The sequence below is a fragment of the Rosa chinensis genome, chromosome 5, assembly GCF_002994745.2.
Source record: "Rosa chinensis cultivar Old Blush chromosome 5, RchiOBHm-V2, whole genome shotgun sequence".
Classification (NCBI taxonomy): Eukaryota; Viridiplantae; Streptophyta; class Magnoliopsida; order Rosales; family Rosaceae; genus Rosa; species Rosa chinensis.
In genome coordinates, this window is record NC_037092.1 from 58,641,764 (window position 1) to 58,659,764 (window position 18,001).

Below are 18,001 nucleotides of genomic sequence, written 5' to 3' on the forward strand. Positions count from 1 at the left end.
ATATATATATATATATATATATATACAGGCGGGTTCTGAAGCGGACATCCGCACTTCGCTAAAGTGCGGACGTCAACGCAGCAGGAGGGTTCCAGGCGACGACGGTGGAGCGGGGCTGGCCGGAGGGAGGCCGGAGGCGTCCCAGACCTCTTCTGGGCGGCGTTCGAGGTCGAAGGAGGTCGGGCTTGCCGGTTTCTGGGCAGCCACCTCACCTGCAGTTGCAGGTTCTGTGCAGCACCGCAGAACCGTCGCCGGCGACTCCACCGCACCGCATACCCCTCCGCACGACCCCCGGCGTCCCTCCGGCAAGCCGCGCTGCGCCGTCGCCGCTAGATAGAGGCCAGAGGAGCGACGTCCGCACTTTTTCTGGGTTGCGGACGTCCTCTTCAGAACATTTTCATATATATATATATATGTGTGTGTGTGTGTGTTTATATATATATATATATATTAATATATATGTGTGTGTATAGAGAGAGAGAGAGATATATATATATATATATATATGTGTGTGTGTGTGTGTGGAAGTTCTTATACTATTATACTTCTATATAAAATATGTGCATATATATATATATATTCTACATATCGGTTGACCAATCCGATCGAATTCGAAAATATGGTGAAATTGGCTAAATTTTTTACCACACTCATAATTTATTGTAATAAACTCATCCAACGGTCGGTTTTTCCATTTTCTTTGAATTGATAGGGGTTGCTCTTTGGAGTGTATGATATATAAATATAGGTTTATAAGAGTAACTATGTTTGACCTAGTTGATCGAATTCGAAACGTGAACCAAATTGGCTGGATTTTCTACAACCACCATAAAACATTACAATCTCTCCATCAAGCGGTTGGTTTCTCCGAATTCATTTTCCACTTCATGGTTGCTTTAGAATGAACCTAAACAATTTAAATGCAATGTATAAGTCATATAACTTTAGGAATAAAATTGGTATAGTCCAATGTGTTTGTAATTAAAATTAATTTTTTTTTTATCTTATGTCCACGCACATCCATCGATGGAATATATACAAACGTGATGTGAAAAAATAAGCACATTTCGCGGTTGCCACGCCATCGGTCAATCAATAAAACATATAAGTGGTTACGGTTGACCAATCCGATCGGATTCAAAAATATGGTGAAATTGGCTAAATTTTTTACCACACTCATAATTTATTGTAATAAACTCATCCAACGGTCGGTTTCTCATTTTCTTTGAATTGCTATATGTAGCTCTTTGGAGTGTATGATGTATAAATATAGATTTATAAAAAATTAGTGTCTTTAAAAATTTATTTATCAACAAATTAGTATCTATATATAAATCTAGATTTTTTTTGGTACAATATAGTTATATAGATTGTTATCTTTGGTTGTATTTGATCATTATCCATTGAATTTCCAAAGCTTGATTAAAAAAAAAAAAAATACTTGTGTCTTTAAATATTTATTTATAAATAAAGCCTGCAAGGCCCGACCCGAAAAAGCCCGCAAGGCCCACTTTATATGGATGAGCTTGGATCCTTTGATTTTTAATAAAGCTCTGCCCGGCCCGGCCCGTAATTATTTAAAAATATAGCAAGGCCCGGCCCGTTGACGACCCCTAGGTTATATAGTGGAGGAGGGCTCAAGCTTTGTTTCGGATGTGTTCTATTTTTTTCTATTTCATGTTACGGTCCTTGATTCAAACGGCTAAAAATCTAAAATGAGTTGAAATTATTTTAGGGAAAATGATCATTTACCCAATTTCAGCTTAAAAATTGCCCACTTGCTCCACAAACTGTTTTTTAACCCCATTTACCCAAAACACTCTAAGGGATTATTTCCCTAATACCCAATTAATTCTTTTTTATTTTTTTTGAAACTTTTTTGCCCTCTCCTTCATTTTCACTTAGAGGGAGAAGTCATCCTCCACCTTGCCGGCCTCCGGTGACCAGTGGCCGAGCGCCGACTCAGGTGACCGGAATCCGGCGACCGGTCACCGGAATCTAGCTACCGGCATCTGAATTTATTGCCCCCTAATAATACCTAGTAACCATATTATTACCCCACAGTAATCATATTATTGCCCCCCAGTAATCATATTATTGTCTCCCAATAATCATATTATTGCCTCCCAAATTCATATTATTTCCGTCCAGTGAATTGTATAAACTCCCAAAACCAAAATGAATGCACTATAGGACACAATTGATCATATTATTGCCCCCCAGTAATCATATTATTGCCCCCCAATACTCATATTATTGCCTCCTAATAATCCTATTATTGCCTCAATAATCATATTATTACCCTCCAATCATCATATTATTGCTCTCAAGTGAACCAAAATGAATACATTACAGATACAAAAAAAAAAAATCAGGATACCAAAAAAAAAAGAAAAAAAAGTGCTCTGGACACCCATAAATTGCTCTGGGCACCCATCAATGTGTGAGGCCGGCTGGTTTTTTCTCCGGTGCTTCCCTGCGGCGGGTTGGGGTCTCTTTGTTTCGGGTTTTCACGACAGCGTTGGCTTCCTTGATCTGCTGCCTGTGCTTGCTAGGTTCTTGCCTCCGAAAATGGTTGAACTTGCAGATCGGTCGGAGTACTTGCAGATTGATCAAATCTTCCTCGAAATTCTGGCCAAGCTGCCGGAGCAGGCTCAGAAGCCGAGATCGCTGGTCTGCAAGCGGTGGCTGAGCCTCCAGGGCCGGCTTGTGAGGTCCGTGAAGGTGAAAGACTGTAGCTTTGTGGAGTCGGGTCAGGTTATTTCAAGCTTTGTGGAATCGAACGGCGACGAGAACGTTGGAGTGGCTGGAGCTCCGACTGGATCTTCTTCGTCGTCTTCAGGTTTGGACTGCATCTTCGGCGCGACGATCGTAGAGAGAGAGAGAGAGACAGACCGGAGGTGGAGATCATGGGGAGAGAGAGAGAGAGAGAGAGAGAGAGAGAGAGAGAGAGAGAGAGAGAGAGAGAGAGAGAGAGAGAGAGAGAGAGAGAGAGATCGGGGGAAGAGCGAGAGAGTTTGGGAAGGAGAGAGAGACTGAGAGGAGAGGGATAGGTTTTAATTTAATTAATAGGGGCTAAAATGTCAATAGATGTTAGATTGGGTAAATTGGGTTAAAAAACTTTTGCTGGAGTAAGTGGGCAATTTTTAGCCTAAAATCGGGTAAGTGGTCATGGCCCCATTATTTTATTCTCACTAATCCAATTGAAGAGAAAATGACCATTTTACCCTTAACCTAATTAATAAACTAGGTCCTCTCTCTCTCTCTCTCTCTCTCTCTCTCTCTTTTTCTAGCTCCGATCTAGATGATCGACTGCGAGATGAGGCCGAAGATGACCGGTCGACGCTGGTATCTCGGAGTCGGACCTGGTAGGTGACAAGGACCGGTCGCCGCTAGTAGGCTATCTCGGAGTTAGAGCTGGTAGGTGACGAGGAGTCAGAGCTGGTAGGAGACGAGGACTGGTCGCCGCTAGCAAGCGATCTCAGAGTTGGAGCTGGTAGGCGACGAGGAACTGATGAGAAGCTGAGTCTCCACGTTATCTTTCGAATTCTGAGGTGCTGGTGCTTTGGAATTGGCGCTTTTGCTATTTTACTAGAAGATGAATTACAGCAACAGAGGGCGAGCTTGGATCCCTTAGTTACACCCGATCTCTGGGTGGTTTGCTCCAGTCTGGTGCCCAAAGCATTTTCTGGATGGCCAAATCTTTTTTTTTTTTTTAGTAAACTGTTGGGTCTGAGAATGAAAGAAAAACGAATAAAAAAAGTTTTATACAATTTGGTCTTGTTTTATATTTTATACAAGCACAGCTATGAAAAGAATTCCATAATCTAATTTGGTCTTTTTTTTTTTTTTTTTTCTAAAATAGAAGTTGATTTCATTAGATCAACAGCCAATAGGCTAGAGTCTACCATAACTTACATAAGCAAAACTCGACAAGAAAATTCGAACTAAACTAACTAAGCTAGAGCAGATCATTAAAATCTCTGGGACGCTCACATTTAAGCGAGCCTATACAAGAATGAAAAAACCTCGCCTCCTACGAAAAAGAAATCATTCAACTAGGTCCTACTTGCCAATTACGCAATTGCGGTACAAGCAAGATACTAGAAAAGTCATAGAAGACTCATAGAAGTTAATTCAACCTCACACAGGCTCAATACCCTAATTCATTAGGGCCCAGATTACCTTAGACTGAGCCCAAGCCCATAGGCCCAAACTCCAAACCAAGTTTTGTTCCTCTGCCCCAGCAGCCCGGAGTTGAGCTCAGGCCCAGAGACCCAGACCCAAATCCAAGCCCACAAGGGGGAAACATTCCAGTCCCTCCTCTTCTGCCACTCTGCCTCCACCACTGCCATTTCCTGCGGCCTTCCTACCCACATCATCAAACCATCCACCGACGTCTGGGTGAACACAGCCGGCTGGAGATCGCCGTGAGCCGCTGCCTTAAAACCGCCGCCCTCAAAGAACAACTTCGATCGATGTCTTAAAATGATGACGCCCAGATCGAAGCACCAATCTACACATCCCAGCGACCAGCCTCGTCTACTGTCGCGATCAGAGTCGACAACCACCTCCGTCAACGCTGTATAGCGCTCGAAGATCGGATTTAACCCAGCAAAAAACATGGTCAGCGAGGCCTCCAACCTAGAAACCTCGCGCCGCCACTCACGATCAACGCCGAGGCCCCGCTCCACGCCGCCGCATCTTGTCACTCCATGATCGTCGCCTTGACTGAGGAAAGATAGCCTTGCCTGAGGGAAGATCGCCGCCGCCAGTTTGAAACCTAGGTTTAATAGCTATTGTATAAATCATCTAATTTGCTCTCCAACCCCATATGAGATCTCCGATAACCTCTTTAGGGACTTTCGGTGAGGTTTCATAAACCTCTATTGCCCCCGCCCCCCCCCCCCCCCCCCCCCCTCATCTAATAAACCTTTCCGGCGACCTCTTTGGAGACCTCCGACGAGGTTTTTAGAGAAGTCCGTGGGTGGCAGCAGGTGACCGGATTCAGGCAATCATTAGCCGTAATCTGGCAACTGATGACTGGAATCTGACGAAGTCTCTTATGGCTTCTCTCTCTCTATTTAACAAAGGGGTGAGAGTAAAATAGTCTGAAAAAAAAAAAAAACATAATTGGGTATTAAGAAAGACCTTATTAGAGTCTTTATGGATAAGGGGAATTAAAAAAACTTAATGAGGTAAGTGAGATAAATGACCCTAAATTAGGGTAAATGGATAAAATCTCTTTATTTTAACCGCCAGGCCAATAAGGTGGTTCACCTCTTAGCTCAGACTATACCCTTAATTTTGATTTTTGCTAGTGTCAATTGATGGATGCTCTCGATTTTTTACGGAATGTTCTTTAACCGATTCTAATCGCTAATTATTATTAATAAATTGACCTTTACTTCAACAAATAAATTATGTTTCGATGATGATGTCATATCTTTTTATATGTAATAACTAATCTCAATCACCACATTCATAACATGTGAGATATTGTTACTATATGAACAAAAAAATTTATTTTGGCTGTGTCATTGTCTATTGGGGTTGTATGAAGTGTTATACTGATCTTAAAGAAATTAACTTATCGGGCTACTTCACATGGAGTTCCTTTGTAATGCTACCCTTTTATCAAAGATGATCCTTTTTATTTTACTTATTTGAACTTCAAATTTGGCAATATAATGTCAAAATCGGTGGTAAGAGGAATCTTGAAAGATTCAAGCATAGATGGTGCATTGATATGGTGCAACCTTTCCATTCCAAGTTATAGAAGCCTTATAGAATCCTCATGCAAAATCCACCTCTACCTTTCCAATTCTTAATCATTATAAGTAATAACATTTTATCCCTAAACACAAAGACAAGCTATTATTTTCTATTTTAGACAATTGATAAACAAGCAACACGGCTATATATATTTCCTCATATATAAACACCCCCTCCTCTTCCTCCTCCTCCACTCTCTCTCTCTCTCTCTCTCTCTCTCTCTCTCTCTCTCTCTCGATCTCTCTCATTTCGGTGGAGTGAGAGCGGTATGATATTAGTTTTCAGCATATAGATTTCCCGCATCAAGAATGTGATACAAACTCAATAGGAATGTTAGAATTTGTAATGCTTTAGGCCTCTCCTCCCAAAGAAGCTAAGAACAAAAATATATATATAAAATGGTGACAACAAGCTCGGTAGCTGCACATGTTCAAGATCAAGTAGTAGAGGACCATGCAAAGGTTGGCCAAGAAGCTCATGATGATGACCAACAGAAGCAACTTAATGCCGGGGCTCTTTTTGTTCTTAAATCCAAGGGTAATATGACTTGCTCTCTGTTTCTAGTATTTTTTTTCTTTAATTGGAATCCTTAAGGACCTCGATCATCATCGATCTTCTAGCTTCTACATTAATATTATCACTTTTCATTCTTCCCCCTTTATCTAAGTCACTGAGATTAATTTGAGTTAACATTAACTTGATGCAGGATCATGGGTACACTGTGCTTATCACTTGACAACTTCAATCGTTGGTCCAGATCTTCTAAGTCTGCCATATGCTTTTGCCTTCCTCGGATGGACGACTGGGATTTTCTGTTTGGTTATTGGAGCATCAGTAACTTTCTATTCCTACAATTTAATCTCTCTAGTTCTTGAACACTATGCTCAATTGGGTCATCGCCATTTCCGATTCAGAGACCTCGCTCACGACATTCTAGGTACTTACTTATATATTATCACTATGCTCAATTGGTTATTTTTATATATTATCATAATTGGTTAGAGAGCACTCTGAATTATTGAAATCTTAATCAGAAACTTGAGTACTCATATTTTCTTCATGATAATTGTAATTTTGAATCGAGTAAAACTGTTACTGTCTAGCAGTAACAAAGTGATTGTTACCAAGCTAGGGTTGCTCATCATAAAACAATATGATATGAACACTACAGGGCCGAAATGGTGTTGGTATTTTGTTGGACCAATTCAGTTTCTGGTATGCTATGGTGCTGTTGTTGCCTCTATTCTTTTGGGAGGACAATGCATGAAGGTAATGGTTTTCCATTAATTTCGTTTACATCCCTTAATTTTGTCTTCTTCTGTCTTTACTATATATTATACGTAAGCTCTTTGTCGTGGTTAGTTATAGTTTAACTGCTTGTAATTCCTTTCTATTTCTGTTTTTCTTTTGCAGTCAATTTACTTGCTATCAAGTCCAAATGGGAGTATGAAGCTTTATGAGTTTGTAATCATATTTGGATGCTTGATGCTGGTTTTGGCCCAAATCCCATCTTTTCACTCACTCAGGCACATTAACCTTGTGTCCATGCTTCTTGGCCTAGCCTATAGCGTTTGTGCCACTGCTGCTTGCGTCTACATTGGTAAAACCAACAGAATACTTACTATCTGATTGATGTCAGTTCACGTACTTGATATAGCACTGTCTGAGATTGATGAAAATTCCAAGTGCATTTTGCCAGGAAATTCTTCCAAAGGGTCCCAAAAGGACTATTCCTTGAAGAGTAGCACTGTAAGTCGCGTTTTTGGGATCTTTAATGCTAATGCCATCATTGCTACAATATATGGCAATGGCATTATTCCAGAAATTCAGGTTATTCTCAGCCTTGTTTTGGATTCAAATGCGATACTATGACTGTAACAATAATAGAAACAAGCTATAGTTCGCTATTTGGGGCTGTTTGGAGGTAGTCCTCAAATCAGTATGAAGCATGGAACCTTTTATTGATTAGAAGCACATAAAATTTTTCATTAAAAACTCGGGCTTCTTGCATATTCGCTTGCAAAGTGTTTCCGAAAGAAGCACTAAAATTTCTTCTCTAGAGAATACTTTGTTCTATATATGGTTATTTGGAAGCACTTTTCGTACAATAAAAAGTTATAAACAATCTCCATCCCAAAATACCCTACACAATATCTCGCTATCTCTGCGAAACTAATTCACTATAACTTTTTTTAACAGGCAACGGTAGCAGCACCAGTGAAGGGAAAGATGTTTAAGGGACTATCTGTTTGTTATGCTGTTGTGACGACGACTTCCTTCAGTGTTGCTATCTCTGGTTATTGGGCATTTGGAAACAAAGCTGAAGGCCTTATCCTTAGCAACTTCTTGGATGATGGCAAGCCTTTGATCCCGAAGTGGCTCATTTTCATGACCAACGTTTTCACCATGTTCCAACTTTCAGCTGTGGGTGTGGTAAAATAATGATCACCGCCACTTGAACTATCATTTTCTTCAGTATTGCTATCTCTGGTTTAAAATTGTTTTCTACTGCAGGTATATCTGCAGCCCACAAATGAAGTGCTAGAGACAACATTTGCAGACCCAACAAGAAACGAGTTGTCTGCTCGCAATCTGATCCCGAGGTTAATCTCCCGTTCACTGTCTGTCATGTTAGCAACAGCCATAGCAGCAATGCTTCCATTTTTCGGGGATATCAATTCAGTGATTGGGGCATTTGGTTTTATCCCTCTTGACTTCGTTTTGCCTGCTGTTCTCTTCAACTTGACATTTAAGCCATCGAAACGAAGCCCCATTTACTGGTTGAACATCACTATTGCTGTGGTATTCTCAGTCTTGGGAATTATAGGTGCAGTTGCAGCTATAAGGCAAATAAGCCTCGATGCCAAAACTTATAAGTTATTTGCTAATGTATGACCCAGATGTGTCTGGGTAGTATTTCTCGTCTTCTCATCCTTGTAGTCATAATACTACTACTCTTTCCAGCCTGCATGTAATGTACGTATTCCATTTGTTCATGTCTTATTCTACTCGCTTAACACCACAATGTTAAAAGATTTCATCTTCTTAGACTAGCATAAGTTGTGTATACAATTATACACACAGTTTTGGCAGAGATCGACGCTCTCTAGCCAGATATCTAGCTGGCATGATATGTTGCCACATATCAATTAAGCTCGCTCACTTACGCAAACAAGAACATACCTGATTATCACTCTCAAAAAACATAACATGCCATTGACAGAGGGAATAATTTACCTAGTGTGTGTCTATCTGTTTAAATTTACCATTAGAGACAGAAGGTTGACATGTACATTATATGATTGACGCATAATATCTTTGTCACATATCAACAATATAATTAATGTTGTTAAGATTCGCTTAGTTGATGGTCCAAATTCACAGGCAATAGTTCATTCTCAAAAAAAAAAAAAAAAAAAAAAAAAAAAACAAACAAACAAAACAAAAAACCAAAAAAACAAAAACAAAAATTCACAGGCAATAGACATTTCACAATAAAATTTTTCTATCTACTCAAAATGACACAAATATCAGATATTTCTTCAGAACGGTTGCATTCGTGCATTGAAGCATATGCTGGTGTCTTGATAAAGGTATCAAATTAATTATAGATGGCACTTAATGCCATACCTTAAAACCAAATTACAAAGTCTATGAAAGTTAACTACAGCACGAAAACTACAGAAATAGCAACAGTTGCAAGATCTCATTTGCGGGTATGTATCTCAATCATTGGTAGAAATCTTACACTGCATATGGGCTTTAGAGCACTAGTCAGCAAAGACCTAGAAAAGGGGCAAACAGATGATATCAGTAAACTCCTGTCTATGTCGACCTCGGCTCGGAGGTGTCTTGTGTTTCGTATATAATTACGTGCGCGCGTGCATAAGAGTGTGTGTGTGTGAGAGAGAGAGAGAGAGAGAGAGAGATACCTGTTAAGACTAAGGAAGATTGTTCACTACCACAAAAGTGGTCAAAGGATACCATTACATGCCCAAGTTTTAGTTAATGGTGACAGCACCCTACAATATTTCACCAATACTCCCATTGACCCCATGTTTGTACTGTTGCAATGTCACCAAATGAAACCAAATAATTAATACCCATTAAAATATTCTTTTAAACATAATAAGTCTTTTCTTTTAAGCAATGAAATTATAAAAAATCACACTTAAATGATTTTGATCGATAACAATCTTTAATTTGCGGTGCACAACACACACACACACACACCCTGTCTCTCTCTCTCTGCCCTATCTCTTCATCTCTCAAGTTATGAAGAGAGTAGCAATCTTTCAATGTTTTTCCGTCTTATAGAAAATCGAACGTGGTCTTCTATTTGAGGTAGTTTTTGTAAGAGTTCGGTTTCATCTCCATAAACTATGGGTAGACTTTAATACTTGTATGGTATCATTGGAATGAATCTCAGATATGCCCAAAAGGTACAACATATAATTTATCTTTCTGAATTTTAGGATAATAATTGGTTAGTTCTCTGGTTTATGCTATTGCATGCGTCTCCCTTGATGGCAGATTTGAATTTTGGGTTTATTTTCTGTCTTGTAGAACTTTTAATGATCTTCGATTTCAGGTGGTTTTTGTAAGAGTTGGCTTCATCGATTGTAAATTATGGCGAGAATTTCATACCCATATAAAATCTTTGTAATGAATCTCAGATCCGCCTAAAAGGTACAACAAATTATCTCTCTTTTTGAATTTTAGGATGATGTTTGGTTGGTATTCTGGTTTGTGCTGTTGCATGCTTCTTTCTTGATGGCGGTTCTAAATTTTGGGTTTATTAAAATAACGAATCTTTTAATTTTTTTTTTTGAATAGAATAATTATCTTTATTGAAAGAAGCCTTAAGTCGGCTGATTACAATCTGATTATAAAACGTCCAGAATGCATTCTAGAACCTTATCAATCCAAACTGATGTATAGTTTTCATCAAAAGCTATGCTAGCTAGCCTATGAGCTACTGCATTACAAGTTTTAGGAGCAAAACAAATCTGCACTCCTGGGAAGGACGCCATAATCATCCTTATATCATCAATAATTGCAGAATAATCAATCAGATCGTACCTTTGGTTTCCTATGTCCAAAGTAGCTTCCAGGCAATCAGACTCTATCACCACAGATTGCACCTTTAAAGATTGTAACAGTTGCAAACCTTCTTTGATTGCTAGGAGCTCTACCTGTTTGGCACTATCCACATGTTGTACTGGCTGTGTAAATGCAGCTTTGAAACCACCATCCTCATCACGCAAGACTCCTCCTAGACCACCTTTCATTTGGTTTGGTAAGAAACTACCATCAACATTTAGTTTCCATCTCTTTTCTGGATCAGGCTTCCATGGTTTCTTTTGCATTTTAACTAGCTTGGCAGCAGCATCATGTCGTGCCTTTCTAAACTCATCCAACCAAGAGAAGGAGCTGAACACAATATCAGTAGATGTTTGTGCACAACCATCCCAGAGTTTAGTGTTTCTGTTCTTCCACAATGCCCATAGTATCATAAGCAACTTCTCGAAAGTGTCTTGCTTTAGGTTCATAGCTTGCTCTAGCATCCACTCAATGAAGTTTAGATGTGGCAACAGACTAGCTTGCAGATTGAAAGGAGGAGATGATAAGATTAATTGGGTTGTAGGACACTTACAAAAAATGTGTGCTCTATCCTCAAATCTTGCAGGACATAATAGGCAATCAGTGTCCCCCGTATAACCCTTCTGGAGTAATTTTTCTTTTGTAGGTAGAAGATTTTGGCATGCACGCCAGATACAAATTTGTACCTTTCCTGGAACATGTGCTCGCCAAATTATTTTCCACAGAATATGATAAGGGTTTCCCTGAGAAGAGGATGTAAGCACATTTCCTAACACCTTATCTCGTGCAATCCAATAAGCAGACTTAACAGAGAAGAAACCCTTGCGTTCATGTCTCCAAAAGAAAGTATCCTTATTGTTTCTTCTACTCAACGGAATGCATAGTATTTTTTCAGCAATATCATAAGGGAAAGTACCTCGAATTTTCACTGTGTCCCAAACCCGCGCTCTAGCATCAATAAGATCTACTACAACTTCCAGATTGGTGTTGGGTGGCTTTTGAATGCGATACTGTGGGCAGTTTGGAATCCATTTATCACACCAAATATTAATGTTATTGCCATCCCCAACATGCCACTGAATTTCTGCTTTTAGCACTGGTCTACCTTGTAAAATGCTTCTCCATGAGAAGGATGGAGCGTCACCAAGTTCAGCTTCCCAAAAGGAACAAGATGGAAAGTATCTGGCCTTGAATAATCTAGCAATAAGAGAGTCAGGATTGGAGAGAATTCTCCATCCTTGTTTTGCCAGCATGGCTAAATTATACGCATATATATTTTTGAATCCCATACCTCCTTCATTCTTTGTGAGACAAAGCCTTTCCCAGCTTCTCCAGTGAATCTTCTTTTTTCCTTCAGTGTCACCCCAAAAGAAAGAAGCACAAAGCTGGTGAATATCATCATAGAGACCCTTCGGTAATAAATAACAGTTCATGGCATAAAGAGGCATTGTCTGGGCTACTGCTTTGATCAAAATTTCTTTTCCTGCTGAACTTAGAATTTTTGACTTCCAACTGATAAGCTTTTTTGTCAACTTTTCTTTTATGTAAGCAAACTGTGCTGTTTTTGATCTTCCAACTCGAAGGGGCAACCCCAAGTATCTATCATGCTCTTTGACGCATTTCACTTCAAGAAGAGATGCCAATTTCAGTTGCTCTTCCAGCTTAACATTATTGCTGAATACGACACTGCTTTTTTGAAAATTCACCTTCTGTCCTGACGCTTTTTCATAAGTATCTAATACTCTTCTAAACTGAATGCACTCATGTTCAGTTGCAGTGCCAAACATAAAACTATCATCTGCAAAAAATAGATGATGAAGCGTAGGAGCTTGGGGACACATGGTGAGACCAGCTATGTTATCTGTCGCCACTGCCTTGGAAATTAATGCTGATAAACCTTCAGCACATAATATGAAGAGGTATGGGGACAAGGGATCTCCCTGTCTGATGCCTCGAGTAGGAAAAATCTGAGCGGACACGTCTCCCTGAATCAGAATTGCATAATGAACTGAAGTAACACAATTCATAATCATTTGTATCCACTTTAATTCAAAACCCAACTTGGTTAGCATTGCATGTAGAAAATTCCATTCTAATCGATCATATGCTTTGCTAATGTCCAGCTTAAGAGAGAACAAACCTGTTTCTTGATTTCGAAGCTGATGCATAAAATGTGCTGCTTCCGTGGCTACAAGTGTATTATCAGATATTAACCTGCCAGGTACATATGCACTTTGTAGAGGAGATATTATCTCAGGCAACCATTGCTTCAGTCTGTTAGCTACCACTTTTGAACTAATTCTGCAAATAACATTGCACAATGCAATAGGTCTAAAATGCGTCGCATCTGTAGGATCCTTTATTTTTGGAATCAAGCACAGATGAGTGAAACTGGATTCATTCCAAACCTCACCATTTGTAAGCAGATTACGAACAACAGTGCATACATCAAAACTAACTACATCCCAATATTTTTGATAGAAGAAAGGAGTCATACCATCTGGACCCGGACTTTTGGATGGATGCATTTGGAAAAGAGCCTTTTTGATTTCTTCATCTGTATACAGCTTGGTTAGGTCAGCATTTATTTCTTCAGTAACCTTGACTGGAGTTGCAGCCATTACTTCTCTAATTGCTTTACCTTCTGTACCTTCAGTAGTGAATACGTCCGTGAAGTATTGCATGAGGATATTATGGATTTCAGAGGGCTCAGTTTGCCATACTCCATTTTCATCAACAAGTCCCTTGATTGTATTGCGACTCCTCCTGTTACTCGCACGTCTATGAAAGAAAGCAGAGTTTCTATCTCCATCACGCAGCCATAACGCTCGTGATCGTTGACGCCAATACTTCTCCTGTAGTGCAAGTAAATTGCTATATCTAACATGCAAACCACGTTGTTCTTCATATTGTTCAGGAGAATAAGGCATCTTCATAAGATCATTTAACTTTTCCTGTACTACTCTCATCTCCACTTTCTGTTTATCAAAATCCGTATGATGCCATTGCATTAGCTTCATTCCAGCTTGTTTAGTTTTCTGACCCAATTGCCTGAGAGCATTTCCCGTTGTAGGTACTGCCCATTATTTCCTAATTATGGCGTTACACTCTTCATTTCCATACCAAATCTCTTCAAAACGAAATCTTCTTGAACCCCTCTTATTTCGAATTCGATCAGTACTGATTTCCACAAGTAATGGACTATGGTCAGATTCATTGGGATGCAATGTGAGAACTCTACTAAATGGGAAGCTAGCGACTTCTCCATTGTGCAGATTGGAAACTTCTATCCAGACGCTCCTTTGTGAATTTGTTTGCCCAAGTAAACCGGCTTCCCACAAACCCCATGTCAATCAAACCAGCGTTTGACATAGTATAGCGAAACTTTGCCATGGCAGCTGCTGCCCTAGGAGGGCCTCCTGACTTGTCATTTGGTGACATAACCTCATTAAAGTCACCCGCCATAAGCCATGGCAGATGACAGCCTTCCGCTGCAAGATCGTCAATCAAGGCCCAGGTACGATCTCTACTTCTTCTAGCTGCAAAGCCATATATACCAGTAAAACGCCACATTGCTTCTCCTGGCCTATTGATTTCTGCATCAATATGATGCGCAGAGTGTGTTCGTAGATTCACATGAATATCATCATTCTATAGGATCGCTAGCCCCTGTGAATCCTCTTCGTGATCAACACAGAAATTTCCCTTAAATCCCAAACGGTCGATGAGTGAGTCAATGAAACCCTTGCAGGCTAGGGTTTCTGAAAGAAAGATGAGGCAAGGTTTCTTTGCTTGAATGAGATCGATGAGAGCTCTTTGTGTTTCTGTGTTTACAATTCCTCGGTAGTTCCAAACGAGTACACTACCCTGTAGCATGATCGAAAGAGGATAGTGCCACCACCAGGCGCGGTGGTTTACGGCGTCGCACAAGATGAAGCTTCTGACGACGCTTAGGGTTTTTACACACACAACCAAAATCGTGTCCTCATCGCCAAACCATGGTAGGCAGGAAACTAGGGAAACGCCAGACCCTAGCCAAGGCTGAGGAGAGCACAAGAAGACCACACCACAAATAGAGAATTTCTATGGAAGTGAAAGTGGCAACCTTTTAACGAATCTTTTAATGATTTTATAATTTGATCAACTATTGTTGTTGCAACTCATAACTCTCTAGATAAGGTTTCCATGATTTGAAGTACGTATAGCATTTGTGACTTAGGAGTCAAAGATGTATTAGTGTGATACAAACATTTGAATAGTTAGCTTACTGGTCTTAAGTTGATTCAGGTGCTACACAAATATTTAAGAAATGGTTTCCAACTGCTAACAACATCTATAATAGTTTCGTATTACTGCTATCTACTTAGCCACGGTACTTGTCCATTGTGTTCTGTTAGTGACTCTTACATTGTTCTCTGTTCAGGTGTTTGTTTGATGATGAAACCTCTTATTAGATTATTGCTCCCTCATAAACAAATGACCAGCACAACCAGCATTATGTCAGACTCATCCTCTACACTAAAAAAAAATTGTTGTTGATGCAATTCATGTTGATAGAAAGATTTTTGAACAGTTACAGGTGTTAATCCTTCTACTACTTTTACAAGGTAAAACCTATTTGAATCGATCATTATCATATATTTGAAGTTTTGAACTAATGATTTTCAATTTTTACAGCAAAAGAAAAGAGAGAAGCCCTTTGATGTCATTAAGATTTATTGTTGTATAGGGTACACTTTCCGAGTTTCTGATGGGAAGGTAGTGGCTGTGAAGCAACTTTCAGTAGCATCTCACCAAGGGAAGAGTCAATTTGCTGCAGAAATTGCTACCATATGTAGTTGCAACATCGCAATCTAGTGAAATTATTTTGCCAGTTGCTGACAATTACATTGGAGATAGGTCAACCACCACTCCATGCAATTAGACCTTCTTGTGAAGGTAAATTTTTACTGGCTCATATTTCTTGCTTACTGATTTGAGTGTTCAAATCCTAAGGTAGATTTACGTTTAATTTGGTGTATTTTGGTAGATCTATATAATAGACAGGACAAACAGGGATTGTATGTGGTATTTTGGGTTCATGGTTTAAAATATTTTGGTCTTTGAGATCTGGCACTTTGGATTACCACTAAAGTTCAGAAGTCTTGAAATTAGTTGGTCTTGAATGTAAATACAGTAAGTCGATGGTTTATGTAGATCTTAACTATGAGCTCGAATTCAATATGCTGGCACATTAACATTAGGCAATTCAATGCTTACTTGATCTACAATCCTTTTTTAGTGTTTTCTGTTGTCAAATACCTTGCATACAATATGCTTGTTTAGATTTCTATTATTAGATTTTTCAAATTAGTTGGGTTGGCTAACATGTTGTTGCTAGATTAGCTACTTTAAGAACATTCATTGCTGGATTTTCAGTTTACTTTGATTGGTTACCTAAACAAAACTGTTTTGAGAGCAATTGATTATAAAATCACTTAATCACTCACAAACACTCACTCCTGATTCTAAGCAGAAGTATGTCTGCTACTTTTATCTTTACTATTTTTTTTTTGTCTTTGGAATTCAGTGATTGCTTTATTTTTTGAGAATTTCTAGTCATCGTTATTGATTATTTATTGTTTGGCAGGTGCATGAATCTTGATGAGGAAACGTTTCACATTCATCATGGATTAAATGAAGACTTTTATATATTCAGATTTATAATTAGCAGTGGGCAGTTGCTTAAGTAGGTATTTTTGTTGTAATAATGAACTTTTCTAAATTGAGTGTGTGAATATAATTGTGTTTTATGCAGAAGTGTTCAATTTTGAGTCACTACCTGTAATGGTTAGAAGACTGCCAGATTGCCAGGGATGGATTCCCAAAAAGAAATTCAATTTTTTTAAAAATTTAATTGTATGCAGTCACCAATGTCATTGGTGTATTATATAATAATTATATATTAGTCACCAAAGAAGCTTGCTGGGACTCACAATTGAGTCACTTTTCTGTTTAATGGTGAGTTTGGGTGTTTGTTAGGCCAGCAAAAGAAACCAACACTATATTAGTGTCTAAAACCGTGGCTATTGGGCATAGTCACTAATTATTGGTCACCATTGACCCAATTCACACCATTCACAATGGTGTGATTAGCCCACTTTTGTGGTAGTGGTTGTTGAAATTTGGAGCAGTTGATTGATATTGAACAAGAGTCCCATCCCGACTGTTGTTGAAATATGAAGATATTGGTCGATATTGAACACGAGTCCCATCCCGACTGTTGTTGAAATATCGAGATATTGGTCGATATTGAATACAAGTCCTATCCCGATCTACTTCTTGGATCGACATCACTTGTGCAGGAATCCGTGCAAGGTCTGGACCAGCTATTACACTCGTGTATGTAGAAGATGCGACTGAGGGCCTCTTTTTGCGTTCAACCCTTCGTGTATATCTTGATCGAAAGATCTGAGAATAAGCTATCATTATGTAGGAGAGATGGCCAAGTAGTTGAAGGCGTAGCAGAAGTCGAAAACCACATGAGACTCATTGTAATTAAAATTTAAGGACAATGTGACAGTTCAGCTGATTAGTTCTTAAATAAGATCCATTATAGGTGTTATATCAGGTTAATAATTTAAGGACCTTACAAATTAACACAAGCATCTTTTACCGTGGAAAGACTATTTCGATCAATAGCAGATATTTGACTAGTCCATTCCCAATCTATTGTTGTTCTACCCATAAAAGGGTCTCAGAACAAGGGTACATGGTTTCAAGATTATGGGAAATCTTAAGGCAGTAATTCTGCTGTTTCACTTCCAATGTCACCCAAATGAAAGAAGAAAGACTTACTTGAATAGGACTCGCGCGCAGCTATGAGCGGTGCTCCTGATAAAATAGATCCACCAAAAACCGTATTATCGGGATTAGCCAGTAGAATACTTATCATGCCTAATTTTCTGTGTGGATACGTTGCATGGTATAGAAACGATCCAGAGAGTGATGATATCATAACAACCCTGCAAGGAGGGAGCGTCAATAATGTCATCAGACAACTGCAAAAATTTTAACTGTCGTCTGATACTTTGGGACAACAGCAAGAATTATTCTGTCGTCCCAATTTCTGAATTAGACAACA

The 18,001-nt window shown here is 39.2% G+C and overlaps 1 protein-coding gene and 1 long non-coding RNA gene across 4 annotated transcripts; both read left to right on the forward strand.

Annotated features, from left to right (window-relative positions):
* Positions 1-5,978: 5,978 nt before the first annotated feature.
* LOC112163743 (GABA transporter 1) lies at positions 5,979-8,765 on the forward strand. 2 transcript variants are annotated; one of them, XM_040507197.1, is made up of 7 exons: positions 5,979-6,312; positions 6,482-6,712; positions 6,947-7,044; positions 7,189-7,375; positions 7,475-7,524; positions 7,975-8,208; positions 8,290-8,765. In XM_040507197.1, exons 1-7 carry the CDS (start codon positions 6,174-6,176, stop codon positions 8,668-8,670), a joined length of 1,320 nt encoding a protein of 439 aa, XP_040363131.1. In that variant the 5' UTR covers positions 5,979-6,173; the 3' UTR covers positions 8,671-8,765. The 2 variants fall into 2 exon arrangements, with proteins under 2 accessions (XP_040363131.1, XP_024155783.1); XM_024300015.2 differs by having other exon boundaries at positions 5,980-6,312; positions 7,475-7,605.
* Positions 8,766-9,828: 1,063 nt separating this feature from the next.
* LOC121049485 lies at positions 9,829-16,695 on the forward strand. Of its 2 annotated transcripts, XR_005800451.1 has the most exons (5): positions 9,830-10,217; positions 10,367-10,464; positions 15,302-15,485; positions 15,608-15,816; positions 16,508-16,692. It is a non-coding gene; the product is annotated as an uncharacterized LOC121049485 (long non-coding RNA). The 2 variants fall into 2 exon arrangements; XR_005800450.1 differs by having other exon boundaries at positions 9,829-10,217; positions 15,302-15,816; positions 16,508-16,695.
* The last annotated feature ends 1,306 nt before the right edge of the window (positions 16,696-18,001 follow it).

Coding starts and splice junctions, on each gene's coding strand:
- LOC112163743 (XM_024300015.2), top strand. CDS start 6,174: ATGGTGACAACAAGCTCGGTAGCTGCACATGTTCAAGATCAAGTAGTA. Junction 7,045..7,188: donor TGGGAGGACAATGCATGAAG/GTAATGGTTTTC, acceptor TTTCTTTTGCAG/TCAATTTACTTGCTATCAAG. Junction 7,376..7,474: donor TGCTGCTTGCGTCTACATTG/GTAAAACCAACA, acceptor GCATTTTGCCAG/GAAATTCTTCCAAAGGGTCC.